The sequence below is a fragment of the Cyrtonyx montezumae genome, unplaced genomic scaffold, assembly GCF_038088225.1.
Source record: "Cyrtonyx montezumae isolate F1298 unplaced genomic scaffold, pur_monq_1.0 scaffold_17, whole genome shotgun sequence".
NCBI lineage: Eukaryota > Metazoa > Chordata > Aves > Galliformes > Odontophoridae > Cyrtonyx > Cyrtonyx montezumae.
Window position 1 is genome coordinate 1,903,819 of NW_027071903.1, and position 17,819 is coordinate 1,921,637.

Consider the following 17,819-nt stretch of genomic DNA (forward strand, 5'->3'; position numbering starts at 1 on the left):
TTAACATCTCAGCTTTCATATATACTTTGAACAAGCAAATAGAAGGACTCTCAGCTAGTGCTGGGCAGGAATCTCATTTTGCCAGTGCCACAGCCTCCTAAAGCAGCCCTCTTTACTTGTTGAAGCAATAAAAAAGTGAAATATATCTCCCATCCCATTCTGAACATCAATAGACTCACAATGAACAGAAAGCTGCTACATTTTAACTAGATACGTTGCTTATTGACTACAGAAAAAAGTTTGGAGTAGTTTCCCTTAAAATGCTGAGGAGAGATATGTGAGTGATGCCCTGGCATTTACTCTGAACACACACCTGTCAGCTTCTCAAGAAAGACAAGGCCTTCCACAAGGGATCTTTGTTACATTCATTTTTGTTATTACTGACTTCTTAATTGGGTTCTTTCATCCTTGGGATGACTCTCTAGTGGACGTTTTCAGGCCATGAATCCAGCAGGGTGTGGGTAGCTTTGAAGATCAGTAACGGGGCATGAAGTTTTTCAACATCCACTCAAGTAGTTAATGGCAAAAATATACTCCTATGTTTTTTAATTCCTGCACAACCTTGATAATGATCCTGACAGTCTGACTGGACTGTGTAAAGACACTCCTGAATAAAAGCACACAGAGGTTTCATTTCTGTTTTGATAGCTGGGACATGACCAAGCTGCAGCTGTTAGTGACATGGGTAAACAAACCTCCATGCTTGTCAGCTATCACCTCAAACTTCCACGCCATTGCATTCAAGTGCAAACACTTAAAACAACATCAAGACACAGAGATTGCCCATGCTAATGTTTCATATATAGAAAATATTTCATCTTCTTTGTACAGTATTCAAAGCAATATATATATATCAAAGCCCAAAAGTAATTAAAGGAGAAAATCTGTTTATATATGAATGATATATAAATACAGAATAATTTATTACCCACAAGGATTTTCAAAGGGGCAAACTCATTGTGTGATAGCTGCTAGCTGCTTGTACATATGCTCTTTTTTAAAAATCAGAATGTGATGTTTTACCTTATTAATCCTACAGATCTTGGACTACAATCCAATTTTGGGCTCCTTCTTAATTGGATCCTGCATCATTTTCATGACGTTTGTGGTGCTGAATCTCTTCATTTCAGTGATTCTGGTTGCTTTCAGTGAGGAGCAGAAGCAGTACCAGGTGTGTTCATCTCAGCTCTCCTGCTGTTCTATAACTTTGCTGTGCAGTGCTTACTCATGACTTAGGTATTCCATCATCTGATGAAACCTATATAATCTCAGTCCTGTTTTTAAGAAGTCAACACTAACTCATAAAGCATGCTTCAAATTTTCCAAAATTACACTGTTCATTCCTGTTCTGACGAGTCTCTGCTCAGATTTTAAGATCTGTAGCCTGGCATTCACATACTAAATCCAGTGCCCAAGCTCCATTGAAATCAGTACCAAAAATGACTACAAAACTGATGAGGACTTTACAGCTCCTTTTAACAATGTCATCAAGAGCCTGATCTGTTCACATATTGATAGCATTGTGTGAAATCCAGGTGAGGACTACAGCAGTCCCAAATTCCTCTACCTTTTATATAAACGCAGTGGAGAAGAAAACAAAAATATATGCTATAAAAAAGCAATATATATTTAGTTCTTAATTCAGTGGGTGGCTAGATGCATATAGCACACGTTCAAAGAAGCATGCCCAAAGATGAGCAGCAAAGCTGGTGGGAAGTCTGGAGCACAGGTCATACGAAGAGCAGCTGAGGGAACTGGGATGGTTCAGTCTGGAGAAAAGGAGGCTCAAGGGAGACCTCATTGCTCCCTACAGCTCCACACAGCTGTCTGAAAGGTTGTGGAAAGGTGGGGGATTGGCCTCTTCTCCCAGGTTACAGGGACAGGAATGGCCTGAAGCTGCTCCAGGGGAGGCTCAGGTTGGGTATTAGGAAACATTTCTTAGAAAGAGTGGTGATGCAGTGGCACAGCCGCCCAGGGACGTGGGGGAGTCACTGTCCCTGGAGGTGCTCCAGAACCGTGGGGACATGGCACTGAGTGATGTGGGCAATGGGCAGGAGGGGGTGGGTTGGGGTTGGATGATCTTAGTGGTCTTTTCTGACCTTAATGACTCTGTGACCCTATGACTACGAGCTGCACAGAGCAAGTGAACTCCAGGGTCCAATGGCAACATTTTCATGGGCTTTGTCAGAGCCAAAATTTCTTCTGTAGCATGTGTACCCTCAGGCTACCTGGGACTGTTTGGTGAGTATATTTGCTTTGGCAGTGATCCACGCTCTGCCTGGAGTAAAATCTGAGCTATATGGCACCGAGATTTCCCCTGCATCTGCTCCTGGCTTGTTAACTGATCTCGTGTCATTATTTCAGGCTTCGGAAGAGGAGGAAATAGTGGACTTAATGCTCATGAAACTTTTCGGTTTCTTTGGGATTAAATGCAAGAAGGAAGAAAAGATGGGCTGTAACGATCAGCCGAAGCAACCTGTCAGCGATTAATGGATAACCACAACGAAAAGCTGTGTTGTTTGCAAGCAAAATATTGTACTTTTTAACCACCACCCGCACCGGCCATGCTTGGGCTATTGTGCTTCTGAGTAGCATGCTGTATGTAGCTGATTGTAGCTAGAAACACGCACGAAACATGAAATAAAGCCTCCGACGCGCGCTGCCTGCAAACACGATCGCTTTGCGCCAGCCGTTCAACCCTGGAAGATGGCGGGGCCGCGGTTCCTCCTCACGCGGGGACCCCGCAGTACGGCGGGCGGGCGGGCGGCGAGGCGAGGCGGGCGGCCCCACACAGCGTCCCCGCCCCGCGGCGCTCCAATGGCCGCCTCTGCCGCGAGGCGGGAGCTCCGCGCGGCGCCGCCCCCCCGGCAAAGATGGCGTGGTTGGCGCTGAGGCGGCTCGGGCCGGCCCTGGCGCCGCGCTGCCCGCGCTTGTCGCCGCAGGTCCCCGCGTTGCGGAGGCTGGGAACCGGCTCGCTGCTGCTGTCCGGTGAGTGCGGGAGTGGCGGCGGGGGCCTCGTGGTGGCGTCGCTTGGGGTTCTGTGCGAGGTGCCGGGGCCCTGGGCTTGTGCTCGTCCGGGGTCGGTGTGACCGGTCGTGTCCGGCCACGGAGGTGTGAAGGTGTGTGCTGTGTGCTCGTGGTCTGAGCAGCAGGCGATGTCTCGCGGGTGCGTGTCTGCTGCTGTCACAGCTGATGGCCTCCGTGGTGCAACAGAAATGCAGAGCGAGCCGGAGATGCTGGGCGAGTCATGGGCACCGCTGACAGCACCTTCTCCCATCCAGCCCCATAACCGAGCTGTTCTGTTCGCTGCCTGCTGTGACTTAGAGATAACATCTGTCACTATTCACATATCAGACGAGGCAGGGGCTAAGCTTCCACCGCTATTCTAATTGTTTAACACACCCTTTGCTTTCTCTAGATGTAACTTGAAGAAATAACATGAATTGTGCTTTTGTTTTAGGCAGAGAGGAAAAGTTTTGTATGCCTGTTTGTGGAGGTGTGAGTTTTCCTTCACTCTTCAGGTATATATTTATGAAATATTTAATGGAGGCAGGATGAACTAAACGAAGGTCTGAATTTAGAATGTGCTCGTGAAGCTGATACCAAAGCCGTGCTGAAATGAATGAAGCTGGAGTAAATGTAGCTGCTCTTTGACAAAGAACACTTGCAGAGATTGGCTGTGACATCTCATATTCATTTATTTTGATCTCTTTCATGTGCCAATCATGTAAGCTCAAAGTTCAAATTTTGGGATTACTTATTAACTCTTTCTCATTTGACCTGGACTTTATTTACTGTGGGTTTTGCTACATGGTTAGGATTTCTCATTTTAACCTTTTTCTTTGTTAACAAAAATATATATACGTATCTATATATCCTATGAGAAGCATGTGTGCATCTGTGACTGTTAAGAACACTTCACTGCCTTGTTTGAAATAGACGTTTCTGTTTCTCAGTTGTCTTTTTCTTCTTCCTGTAATGTTGCCTTTTAAACAAATCTCATAACAGTATTATTGCCCAACATGGGAAGGTATTGGCTGGCTCCTCTGTGATGTGCTGTTCAGCTGGGGCTTGAGGTCCTGCGTTGCTCTCTGTTCATGGTTCATTACTCATTTCCAATGAAATTCCTATTATCTGGGGGGTTAATGCATTGACCTAAAGTGATTTGGTTTCTTCTGTTCATTAGAACATGTCCTGAGAGATTCACGTAGATGTTTGTAATGCTAGATGAAATTCTGTGGTCTTTTAATTATTATTTGAGTGATGCCACATGGAAAATTGCCTTATTTGCGTTTTGCCCAGTCTGTTTTGTATGCTCTACTCCTGTATGTTATACTGCCACAGTGAACATAAACATAAAACTTGAGCTGCCATAAAAGACAAACCATTTTACCTCTTCTGTGCATTCAGACCTCATGTATGGATCACTACAACTGACACAATGCAAGGATTTTAGCAGATCTGAAGTGAGGATTTCTGCTTTCTGTTACACGCAAACCTAGAAAATAAGGCTCTGTGGAAGTTGGATTTATTTAGGGGGTTCAGAGAGCACAAGATGAGAATTTGGGACCCAAAAAGAGGGTCCAGATGCACTGCTTTGGCACTCATGTCCCAGGTTTGTCCCACTCATGTCCTCCGTTTAAGTTCTTCCTCTGCCTATGAAACATCCCATGTGCGATTGGATGGGTGTGAGAAGGGAATGTGGAAAAGAGATTTAAAAACTGAAGAAAACCCGAAGAATTGCTGGGGAGAATCCACACCTGCAGAGAAGAATGAAGCAGGCTGAAAGCTCTCGGTGTGAGAAGTCAGGAAGAAAACTTTTCTGTTGGTTTCTTCTTTTGAATATAAAAATAACTGCTTCTAGGAAAAGACAATATGAGCAGCCCTGAGTCTTACAGACCTACATTATATGCAGAATTGTAAGATTGCTGTGGAAAAGATTTAATGGTCTTACATATGCACGTTGTAAAACTATTCAGAATGAGTACTGTGTTGTTCTAATAGTATTAACAGCAAATTCTCTTAACAGCAGTTGCCTGTTGAATGGCCTTATTAATTTCACCCGTACTTATTGTGCCTGATTTTACATACATCTGTGACAACGTTAAATGGGAGAAGTTAACTGTAGAGGAGGCATCAGGAGAGAGAAGGGACTCATTGTCCAGAGCAGGCAGGCTGCAGCTTCACCTGGTGTCTCTGTTTCATGTTTTGAATGAGAGGCTGCAATGCTGACACTACCTAACGTGTTATTAGTGCTGCTCTTCTGCCAGTAGTTTTATTATTCCTTGGAAAGAAGCACTAAATATGCTTGAAAAGTCCCTAAGGCACCACAGAAAAGCTTATTGCTGTGAGCAAAGGAAACGTGGATGCTTTGGATTTATGTGTTATGTCTGAATGAGAACTATTCCTTTAACCCCTGTAGTTGATCAGTGTCTGATGATTGCATAGGAGCCAGGAATGCTGTCAGGCAGAACCCTGCAGCGAGCTGCTGCTGTGTCAGATCAAAACGCTTCTGTAAATTGGATTTGCTGTTTGGAATATTTTCTGGGGGGGGGGGGGGGTGATGTGCAGGGAACCAAAGCACCTAACCTCAGGGGAAAGCAAAGCAAACCAGCAGGGTTGGTAACTTCAGTGTATTGTATTTAAGCAAGCAACTTGCCACTTATTTCTGAAGTATCAAGTTTGTTTCATTGTAGCCCGCAAATTCACAGACAAGCATGAATGGATATCAGTTGAAAATGGCATTGGAACAGTAGGAATCAGCAATTTTGCACAGGTACTGATCACCCTTCTCCTTTCCTACCCAAGTGTGCAATATTTACATACCTGCTCGTCCTTTCTCTTTGGATAACCACTGGGTTTATTTATATTGTATATGCTACCCACACAGAATGAGGTTTTTGGACTTGGCACCGTCACATTATTTGGAAAGTGTGTGCTGTTTCAGGATTCTGATCAATTCTTAATGGGTTTAGATCAAGCCTATGGGGAGCTGAGTGTGATGGAAACTTAATGGTTCAGCTGAATTTGAAGCTGCATTTAGTACTGCAGTTCTGTACGCCTCGGGAGCGTGTGGCTGTGGTAAGGGGCACTTTGCAGGGCAGATTCCACTTGAACATGAATGTGGTGCAATTCCTCTGGCTAAAAAATGACTGTGAACATCACAGCATATATTTCTCATTTTTAAGTAGTGGAGGTAAGGGGATCGCTGTGGATTTTTTTGTCGGGTGCAAGCGTGTGATTTGGAGCGGTCACAGTCAAATTCAGGACAGAGATTTACTACACACAAAACTAATACTATGGGAAGTCATCAGTGAAGTGTTTCCTGTAATCTGCTTTCTGTAAATACCACCTCTCTATCTGATCCTGAGTGCTTGTGAGAAAGGGGATGTTGTCAGTGAGGAGGCACGAGCCTGTTCCAGTTGAGCTGATCCTTCTGGTGGTAAGGTCAGGCTGTATGCTTACAGCTCTCGAGCTGTCCCTGTCACTGGAGAGGAGTCACTGCATTTGATTTCCAGTGACACTTCTGTGCCTCGTACCAGAGGGGTAATTCCCTAACATTTTTGGGAACTTTGTCCATCAGAACAGGTGCTGTGCTGGCTGGTGTTGAGAAGATGCTCTTTCTCATACTGCCTGAATAAATCTATAGATGTATGCCTTGCAGCTCAGCCTGAGGGTTTTTAATATTGTAATAGATAACAAATAATGTGGCATTTAGGTCATGATAACCTAATGCTTTTTCAAGTTAAGTGTTTAAAAAGTGAAAAATGCACAATCTTTAAATAACATCTGCATTTACAGAGGGAGGTGACTTGGTTACGTTGGTTGTAGAGTTACTGTGTCAGATATCTCCTACCTACAGTTTATTTAGTGTAAGCTTTGATGCATTTGTTTTTTCTTTCAAGGAAGCATTAGGAGACGTTGTTTATTGTAGCCTTCCAGAAATTGGGACAAAATTGAATAAAAATGGTAAGTTTCAGCTTCAGTTCTAGCTTCTTTGTAAAGTTGAATTTAATTAAGTAATCTTTGTTTGTTAACACCATTACACAGCTCCTGGATGCAAAACAAATGCAGGTGTTTCTATGGATAGAGATGACAGCTTTCATTTCAGAGTCTCTGAATGCACGTGTGGTACACCATGCATGGTGGCAGAAAGTATCTACTTGTCAAGACCTTTATATAAAATCAAACAGTTATGTTTTTTTAAAATCCTTCTATCTGTACTTTGCTCTAAAACACACTTATGCTTGGACTGGATCTGTGAATGTCAAGGCCAGCTTGTGATCTTGCAGTTATGTATTTCATGAACAACATATTGTGAACACTAAGATTTAACTGATATCAAGCTCTAATTTATCCACTAATATACACTCTAATTTCTGTGTATCAGCTGTACCGCCAGCACTTATTTATTATTGCCTTCTTAATCACTCAGGTAAGTAATTTTCTGTGTTAAAGAGGTGTGAAATCAACAGGTAGAAAGGAAAAACCTGCCCATGTATATGTGCAGAGCTCTGCTCACTAGTGTGTGAAAAGATTGTCATTAGCTTCAGATGCTGTAGAATGAGAGTGTAAATGCACCGAGGTCGAGGAACAGGAGTTTCTTTTCCCATCCTTCTTCTGCATCAGACTGTTCAGGCCACAGCTGTTACATCACACTGAATGCTTTACAGAAGTTTTCTGCTGAGGGTTTTAATTAACCAACCTTGTAGTTTTGATTTATCTGAAGGAATTTCATTTTCACTTTCTTCTTCTCTTTTAAAGCGCTTCCAGCATTACTCTAATCCCAAGCTTTCCCAGAACGTGCTGTTCTCTGTCTCCTGTCTGCTTTTCTGACTGCTCCACGTTCCCCAGCCTCTTTCTTGTTTATGGTTTAGAGCTGCTCTTGTCTAATGTTGCTCCAGGCCCTGTTTCCATAACTGCATATGAAATAGAAAGGAGAGCAGAGCAGCTGGGTGGTTCCGGTGTGGTGCTTCCGAATACTAATGAGTGTTTTCTAGCCAGTGCAAATGTAACAGCTGATAGTGTTTCTGAACCAGTGAGCTCCTCAAGTTCTGTCTATTTTGTAACCAAAATTGGCATTAAAAAGTTGCACACTGTAAATAGAAGGCTTAGTTAGAAGTCTTGCAGCAGTAGTTGAATGAGATTCCTTCTAACCCTGTGTCAGATCACGCTGTAGGGCTTAGCCAAGCATAAGACATTTCCCTTCCTCCTGTAATAGCAGCCAGTGCTACACCACTTCCCTGCAGTAACTCAGTACTGTGGGACAGAGTTGGTGACTTCCACTCTGTGATAGCTTTCCTCCGTCAACATAAAGGCACTGCTTTATGGATAGGTCATCACCAGAATGTCTAATTGCAACTCGAGTGCTTTGTGGATTCCTCTTTTAAGTGTGAAATCACGTCCTGTATTTCAGATGAGTTTGGGGCTCTGGAAAGCGTGAAAGCTGCTAGTGAACTCTACTCTCCTCTCACAGGAGAAGTGACTGACATTAATGCTGCCCTTGCAGACAACCCTGGGCTCGTCAATAAATCATGTTATCAAGATGGTAAGATGTTGTTTTTATCTTTCAAGAAAGAATACCACTTGGATGCTGGCAGTGTTGCTAGTGATCACAGATAGGTCTGTGATTCCTAGTTCTTCCAATGTCATGGTATGGAGGCTTAAAATTGAGTACGCTTAAAGCCCAATAACATTTAAAGCATAAAAATACTGTTGTAGCCTTGTCTTTGCTGACAACTTCATTGGAGTCTGTTCTTTTCAAATGTACTGAGGTTGAGTTAAAATCTCTTTCCCTTGATTATATTTTTGGTTCTTGATTCTGTAACAACTCATGATCCTGGTGGTCAGGCTCTTTTCCTAGACAGTCCTTTCCTAAAGCTGTCAGAGACTGTTTGAAACTAACTGATTAAAACAAACTAACTGATCTGACACAAAAGGTCCCTTCAGGTTATTCATTTGGTTTTGTTGTTACTTGTGTGTTTGCTTTTGAAGATTTGTAATGCTGTTTTGCTGCAGAGGAAATGCCCTTGATGCTAAGTGTGCTCTGTATGAGCAGTGGGAGTGCTGTTCTGAGGAGGTAACATGAATGAGCCTTTGTTGCAGGCCATTCACAACTGTTTGTTTTTCCTTTTAATTTCCAAACTACAGGTTGGCTTATCAAGATGACTGTGGAAAAGCCTGCTGAGCTTGATGAACTGATGAGTGAAGATGCTTATGAGAAATACATAAAATCCATCGAGGACTGAGCTGGAATAGCAAAATAAACCCATATAAAATATTTCAATGTAGTTTGTCATCGATCTCTGAAGTAGAGAAATCCAGTTTTGGCAAGCTGAAAAATAACACTTATGTTCACATACACAGGCCATTAATAATTGCAGTGATAATATGTTTAACATGTGCATACTTGCAAGGGACTTTTTGAACCCCAAAGTTATATAAATCAGGCAGTCTAGAATAAAAGCAACCAGTGCCTTCCTAACCTCCTAATATTTTGTCCTAGTTAATAGTTGCAAAGATGATACCAAAAAAAGAGAAACTACATCAACTACCTCTTTGCGTGATTACGTTGGTTTTTTACTTCTTTACATAGTAAAATGAAGAAGGAAGACATAAAGAATTAATAAACTCAAATAATTCTGCCTTTACAGAGGTATGCTCCTTGTTTTCTGATCAACTGCTTGCTTACTATGCAGAACTCATTCACTGATCATTTAGCAAGGTTCTTGAATGGATTGTTGAGGCTGTATTACTTTTTGCCTGGGCTAAGTAAAAGCTGCATGTGGCACAGGTAATTAAGGAATTCTACATCATGTGCCTAGCAGTTGTGGTGACTGCAGAAGAGTTGATTCTCTTTGAAAATCATGTGGTCAGTAATCCTATAGCATATAATGTAGTCATGCGTGCCTTTAAGATCAGGTGGGCACGCTGCTCTAAATGAGGATGTACACTGCATGAGACTAAAGCTTTCATTTTGCAAACCAGTGAACTGAAGCAGCTAATTATATGAGACTCAACATCTAATGAACCCAAAAACGTGTAGTCAAAGTTGATGTGACATCTAAAGGTAAGTGAGTGGCACAGACTATATCTTACAACGACATAATAGCGTGGCAGAGGTTTGGAGTGAAGCTTTCTTTAAATAACATTTTATAACAGCGATCAGAAGCCAAGCACAAATCAGGAGAGAAAAGCAGGTGCCCCCCAGCTGCTCTAATGGGAAGCAGGGGGACGTTAATCCATACAAGGTGAATTCTGTTGTAAGTTCAATGTGTGCTACTCAAGCAAAGCTCCAAGCTTTCAAGTCATCCCACGACCTCGCTGTGTTCATCATCAGGAAGAAGCTTCAGCTGTACCAGCATGTGTTGGCTGGGGCCAGACTGCAGCAGCATCAATTTGGAGTTTGACAGAATCAATCTGTAATGAATGCCTTTCATCAAAATAAAATGGGGTGAGTGCATTTTAGATACTTGGACTATGACACGATTCTAAATGCTGTGTAAATTGAGGGAAAAAATTAAACATGCTTACCAGCATTCCTACAGAAAATGAATAAAGGGGAGGATTCTTTTACAAAATAACCACTTCATCTGTGGCTTTTTATGTCCTGATCCTCAGCTTGGGAACTTAACATTCATAATTACTGGATACTAAACATTACAGACCAGTGAAGAGTTCACTTAAATGGGAAATCATCATTTCCACATTTCTCCCACAACCACTAATTATGTCTCTTTATCTAATAGCAGTTAATTACATCATCACATTTACTTTGTTTCCCAAATACCAACCACTTTGTCTCAGGTTATCTAAATACATCACGTAAGTTAAACTTAGATCTTTTTTTTCCAATCCATATTTACTTTTGAAGTTTTTTTTTTATCTGAGAGGACTGTGTATCCCAAAGCTTGCCTTTTTCCAACCAGTGAACTGCTGCCTCTCCCTGTGAATCGTGACCCATCGTGCATACAGGTGCAAATTACTGAAGCACTACTCTGAATGGAGGGGAAGAAGCCAAGTCAGTGGTATCAAGCTAGGAGAACAAAACCACATAAATAATAATTGGTGTTTTGGGGTGGTGACATTCTGGTACTGCTGTCTGTGTAGACTGTTAATCATGACTTTTCATCTTGCAATGTTAAACCAGTGTAGCAAAGTACCATTATGCAGTGCTTGTGAGCCATCATCTGATTTTAGCAATAAAGACAATAGTGTTATACCTAGCATACTGTTTAATCTAACCTAGGCATTGGAAACGTTTGGATGAAAATATCATTCTAATTTGTCAGGAGCCTGTTGTGAATATAAATTAAGGACAATGTGAACTTCACTGTCATTAAATTAGCAGTAAGACAATTACCTAAGCCTCTCATGATTAGATTAGGAGTGTGGCAGATCTGTTTCTAATGCTCCCCTCAAGTGGGGTCTCCAGAGATGATGTCCTGTGGGTCAGGAGTCTCTGCTGCTGCTTGTACTGATTGAGGAGGAATTGGGGTCTTTCTGTAGCAATGGCTCCATCACAGAATTTTACTTTGTTGGATGGACATGGAAATGACATCACCTCTATCTTCAGAACTGCACCAGCAAGCTGACACGGAACCACCCTCTGCTCTTCAACCCAAAATGTGAGGCTTTTCTGTCGGGATGCGAGAGCCAATGGCAGTGTCAGCACCTGCATGGCTAACCCGGGAGGAGAGAAGGAAAGCGTTCCAGGTTGTCGGATGGTTACGTGGGATCTTTTCGTTTTGAAAGAAGTCATTGTGTAATTGACCCACACGGTGGCGCTCAGAAGGTTATAGCGATGGGGCAACGCAAGGAAGTGAGGTCACACAGGGACCGCAGTGACTCAGCTGCAGTGACCGCGAGTTCCCTAGCTCAGCTGCAAGATCTGAAAAAGATGCTAAGCATATTGAAAATGGTCGTTGAAAATGTTTACAATCACTCCTCGCAGGACCGTACCACTCATTTTATCGTACCCATCATCCTGGCACCTTTGTCAGGCTGCTGGGGAGAGGGATGAGTGTGGGCAGTCTGCAACTTCACACCAAGTTCCAAGTGTGATGGCACCTGCTAGGCCAGTGGGAGCCTCGTTGATAAGCTGGCAGGAAGTGCTCTAGGTGGCACAAACCAGAGATGAGCTGCAAGAGCAGCCAAGGAGTGCCCTCAGTGTGATTCTGCTCCACTTTCCCTAGGCTGAGTGGGACGCAGTCCTGGGGAAGTGCTCCGTGGCAGGGGACGCAGCCTGTGCTGTCTGCACTGCATGGTTTCCCTTACAACACTGACATCCCTCTCTTCCTGACAAAGCATAATGCAATCGCTTCAGACCTGATCTATTTTAATGCAGTACACATGTCCTACATCCCCAGCTATTAGGCTGTTTTATTTGTCATTTGTTTATAGTGTTCAATTATTCATGTTATGGAGTGCCTTTCCCTCAGAAATGTGTTTTAATGGAGGTACAAATGGAGAAGCACTTCTACCTTTCTCTAGCCCTGAAAATCAATCCACAAGTTAGGAGGATGAGTTTGCACTTAGAACCCATGAGAACTTCTGCTTTTCAGCCTCCCTTCTTCGCTGCAGGGGGCTGGATCAAAGATGACAGAGAACTCACTTGTTATTCTTGGCCATTCCTGCCTGTTCCAACTGCCCCACTTGTGCCACACCTACCAAGGCAAAGCCAGCTCAGCTACAACCAAAGCGCTGTTGTCACCCTTCCATTAAGCTAAGGGGCATTTCTTAAATCAAGCTGCTTGGTAAATGTGTTAGCCAATGTGGAAGAGAATGTGGATGTTTAATGCCTTGGAAGGAATCTGCCTGCTCTCCATATTCTGGTAGCATGTCATCCCTACGCGATCCTGTGTGATCTAAAGTCATATTTCTGATAGAGATCGAATGCAGTCTTGAAAAGAGACTTCACAGTTGGCACAGCCAGTTCCTCCTTCTTACCTATACCTGTACAAGCAAAGGGCCGTAAGGAAGAACAGGCAGTCGTTCTGATGTCAGAAAAAACATATTAGGAAGGGTCCTCCTTTAGTTTCACCTCACTAATACCTAGAAAGCCTCAACTCTGCATCACCACTGGAGGAAAGTGTGTGCTCACTACAGAAACAGCTCTGCCACAGTTAGTGCTCAGTAAATACAAGGCTTAGAAACCCTCCTCCAAGACCAAGTGGCCCTTCAGCACTAGAAAGCCAAAACTATTATTTTTTATAAAATAAAAAAATCACTCTTCACGTATCTCATACTTTCCTGCTATAAAAGCCCCTCTCTGCTCTCCTGAAAGGAAGCCAGCTGTTTCCATACCTGCTGGTACCTAGCACAGCCTTCTGGCAGCCAAATGCTCCACTGCACAGAATGGTTCGGCGCTGGTGACCATTCTGTGCAGTGCAGAATGCTGAGCTTGGAAGGATTAAAGCCAAGAGCAGTTAAAATAAAGGCATCCCTTTCTGGACTACAGAATGGTATACAGTCTTTATCTGCAACTGTGCTAAAGATACAAGACTATAAAGATAGCTACACGCGCTTATGCCAACTGATAATCTCATCTTATCTTCTTGAGAAGCAGTTATACTTCAGGAGAGCACAATGCCAACTCAACTGCACACACACAGTGTTCTGAACAGAGACCTCAGAGATGGCTGCTTGTCCCTGCGTGGGCAGTGTGAACCTCTGCTCTCCCACACGCACCATGGATGGGACACAACTGCCTCAGGCCCTCAGCCAAAGGAAGTCCGAGTCTCCGTAAAAAAACCTGAGGTTTATTCACCACATGCTCACCATTTGTTTTGTTCATCTTTAATGACATCGAGAAGCTACAGGTTTATAAATATATGTGACAGCCAGTGATTAGATGCCATTTCGGTGGAAAATAATCGGAAATAGTGTAAGGCTACGTTACAAGGCATTGTTAGAAAAGGTGGCTCTGAACTTCCAGTGATATGACGTTGTTTTTACAAACCTCAGAAACAAACATTACTCAGTGAAGTATCCACGGTGCAGAAGAAACTGCAACAAAGGGATCAGAGCAGTAACGTTCACAGTCAGGAACAAATTCCTTCGTCGACAAAGCCCGTGTAAATCAAGGGAACAATAAAAGCTTGCACTACTTAAGACCCAGTTTTCCTTACTGACACTTTTAACAGAATATTCTACACACAACACACTGACACAGCAACAATACCAACCAAGTTGACCCCTGATAAAACAGGTGCACCGTAATATTGCATAGAAAGATCTCCTTGGTAGAAATACACTTGCATTGGGACTAGGGGTTTTCTCCTGCCCTGCTAAACAAAAGCACATACACTTGAAAAAGCGTATCTCATGTTTGACATTTTTCTTGGCTATACTCTTTGGAATTGCTAGTGTGTATGTTATTTCAAGCTTGTTTGATTCTGCGTGCTATTATTTAATATTAAAAGAGTATATTAAAAGAGTAAAACTGGAAGGAAAGCTCTTTTCCTGCCTCCCCCCGGAATGGAATGTAAAATAATTTTTCATGTTGCATAAAATTAAATCCAATCTTTCTCAAAAAAAGAGAACTCAAACACAGCTCTGAACAGCTGAACTATGAGGGCATTCATACCAGATGGGAAAATCCTGGGTCAAAAAAAAAACCCAAAAACCTGGAAAATAAAGTTAAAAGTGGTATTCAAGAATTGGGTAAAGAAAGAATCACAGAATCACAGAACTGCAGGGGTTGGAAGGGACCTCTGGAGATCATCCAGTCCAACTCCGTGCTAAAAGCAGCTCCCAGCCCAGGTTGCACAGATAGGAGTCCAGGAGAGTCCTGAATGTCTCCAGAGAAGGAGACCCCACCACCTCTCTGTGCAGCTCCAGTGCTCCGTCACCCTCACTTCATTACAAGTTGCAGCTGTAAGCACTACGCAGCATCAGAGGAATCACAGGAAAAGCCCTAAGGATGATCACATCTACACCACAACATTTCATAAAAAACTAGAACTTCTGCTCTCACATAGAGTATATATTTAGAATATCTGTGCAAGTGGTGAATATATACAATAAATATATTTTGTTACACTAACTACAGTCACAGCTTTTTTTACCCAATGACACAATTTTAGAGGTATACCAGGAAGATGTGGTTCTGACAGTAATTTCTTGCATGGTAATATAGGAAAATACCATCAAATTCTTCTGGCTGCCACAGAAACAGGATTTCTGGAACAGCTGAAAACGCTTCAGGAATTAGAATTGATTACTATATTTTTAGCACTCATTTCAATAAGGAAGCCATTGCTGGACATTCGGTGGGAGAGCTAAGGAACAAATCAGATTTCTTCCTAGGAAACACTGAAAGGCACATAAAGATTCCAATATACACATTAAATAATACTTCAAAAAGCAGATTTGGAGCATTTCTGTAGATGATGTTAAAACACAGAATTAGCAGATGTTTGCCTGCTGGCATTACCCAGAAACATTTCGTGTATGTGTAATGGGATCGTGCTTCTGCATGAACAGACATCTGCTCACAGAGGGGATCCATCTTCCCCCCCCCCACACACAGGAATAACAGTGTGCACTTACTCTGCTATTTAATGACACACTGAGGCACACACACATGCATCAAGAAGTTATCTGCAAATGGTAAATGGAGGAAATGTTAATTAACCTGAAGAAACACACATGTATTGACAGTGAGGATGACATTTCAACTCTTGTTTTTAGGCTATCGAAGAGTAGTACGGCCAGTGAGCTGAAATCCAGCCTACAGTCACTTAATTGGTTTGATTCTTGTTAGGATTCCTACTGACTGGGTAAAGCATTTCAGAAGCATTGCTGTAAGAGGCATGCAAGGAATCAAGCAGCTTAACTGCACAACTGCAGACATTCATGTCTATAGACATACAGTACAACGTGACTTACTGCAGTGCACAGAAAATAAGATGGCACGTCCCATAAAGCCATGATTAAATGACAGACATCTCTGTACCTCCCAAGACACAAGCAATGAATGAGTCACTTACAAGTGAAGCACACGACCCAAGGATTATTGCTCTGCCAAAACAGCAACATTCTACATCACTTGGAGGGGAAAGTGGCACGGGCTTTAGTCGTGCAAATAAGAATAGCTGAGCTGATATTTTTGTTCCAGAAGATTGGCTTGAAGACAATTTACTCTCCTGAAAAATAATTCAAAATATTTAACTTTGCCTCCAAAAGTTCCTTTTGTGAAACTTAGATCTTTAGAAATGTGTTTTAATTAGTTCTCTTGCTCCTGCTCCCATTGAAATGACTGACATCGTAGAGAAGCATCCTGTTCAGCACAGGTTTTCCTCCTCAGAGTTACCATGTATGTAGGTTCTAATGTCTCTTTGGGATTTGTTTCCCCTCCATTGATCACAGTGCTTCTGGCTAACCACGCAGAGACAGCACCAGACTGAAGGCTGAGGGGTGGGAGCCATACATGGACGCTGCCAGTGGGAAAAGTGCTCGCACTCAGTGCACCTGAAGTCATTTTATTTTTTTTAAGTCTGTCTTGAGAATAAACTAATACGATAGCAGTGAACTTGCGTGAGCAAAGCAGTGCAGCTTTGGCATATATCACTGAGGAGTTTCTATTAAAACAGCTCAACCCTCTTCCACAGACTTTGCCAGTAGCATCCTCTGGGCCAAGTGGGCCAAGCTCACCTTCGAGGCCTTCAGAAGTCCCTAAGTGCCTCCAGGAGCCTTGGGCTTTTACTGGGGTCACACATGTGTCACTGACAATCTGTGCTCGAGCTCAAGCCCATAATGCTACCCCACAAAACTTGGAGCTGAAGACAGGCTGAGCTGCTTTGAAGCTCAGGAGTCTGCTTTGCAAAACACTCTTCTGGTGCTCTGCATCCTACAAAGCTTTAATATTCAGATGTTCATTTGACAAAGGGGTTAAAGCTTCATAAACAAAGTTATAGCTCTGGCTGACCCACTGTGCACAGAAATTGCTTTTTCCAAGTTTTTTTACAAGCACAACAGCACTGGGATGCTCCAGAGTAAGTTGTTGGTTTAGTAGGTGGGTAAAGAAGGTCAAGAAAAAAATGGTTTGGAAAGCTACAGCGTAACTAAAGAGATGTTTGGCTGCGTTCCCACTGTATCTCAAAGTGCTTCCAAATGGAGATAAGACCTTCTCCTTCTCTCCAGCATTAAGGCTCTTACAAAAAGCTAGGTTTAACTGAAAGACACTTGGGCTTCCGTTAGCAAACACACCACTCAATATGCTTCCATCATGAACTAAGACCTAGTTCTGCCAGTCTATCTTAATAGAGGTGTACGAAATATGCAGTGTTACTTCAGTACAAGATCAGGGCCGTAATATTCTAACACGTGAGACACTCAGTAGGTGCTGGCAATACGTTTCTTTTGTATTCTGTTTCTGTTTCTGTTAAGGTCACAGGGATGAGAAAACTTGGTGAGGAACTAAAACCAAGCTATAGAACAGCTACTGTCATTGTGATTTCCTACGAGACCAGAAAGAGGTCCAGAAGAATTAAAGGAAATGCTCTTTTCCCATCAAATTGACAAAACTTTTTCTTCAGAATCCATCAGTTCAATTACTCTGACAGAACCAGACCCTCAGGACACAAAAGTGCTCCCAGTTCCCATCCAAGTCAAAAGGTTCCATGAGAACTTGATGCCACGTAAGCTGTCCAAGATACTCACGAGAAACCCAAAAGAACATCACATTGAATTAATAGAATTAATGTCATTCCTGAAAAACCCAAAGAAAATCCAAAACGTTCAAGACTCCATCTTGCAGCCCTCCTGGAGATCATGGCAGCAGATCCAGAGAAGGGCCAGAAAAACACACCAAAGGA

At 42.8% G+C, this 17,819-nt stretch overlaps 2 protein-coding genes across 2 annotated transcripts in view; both read left to right on the top strand.

Annotated features, from left to right (window-relative positions):
* LOC136047148 (polycystin-1-like protein 2) overlaps positions 1-2,550 on the top strand; it is a 35,833-nt gene extending 33,283 nt beyond the window's left edge. Inside the window, exons 43-44 of the mRNA XM_065734197.1 lie at positions 1,040-1,171; positions 2,365-2,550. Coding sequence (XP_065590269.1) covers positions 1,040-1,171; positions 2,365-2,490 — 258 coding nt within the window. The 3' untranslated portion in view covers positions 2,491-2,550. The remainder of the gene's footprint in view (positions 1-1,039; positions 1,172-2,364) is intronic.
* Positions 2,551-2,860: 310 nt separating this feature from the next.
* GCSH (glycine cleavage system protein H) lies at positions 2,861-9,280 on the top strand. Its single transcript, XM_065733126.1, has 5 exons — positions 2,861-2,988; positions 5,697-5,776; positions 6,906-6,969; positions 8,417-8,548; positions 9,151-9,280. The coding sequence occupies exons 1-5, from the start codon at positions 2,874-2,876 to the stop codon at positions 9,246-9,248; spliced, it is 489 nt and encodes a 162-aa protein (XP_065589198.1). The 5' UTR covers positions 2,861-2,873; the 3' UTR covers positions 9,249-9,280.
* Positions 9,281-17,819: the final 8,539 nt, after the last annotated feature.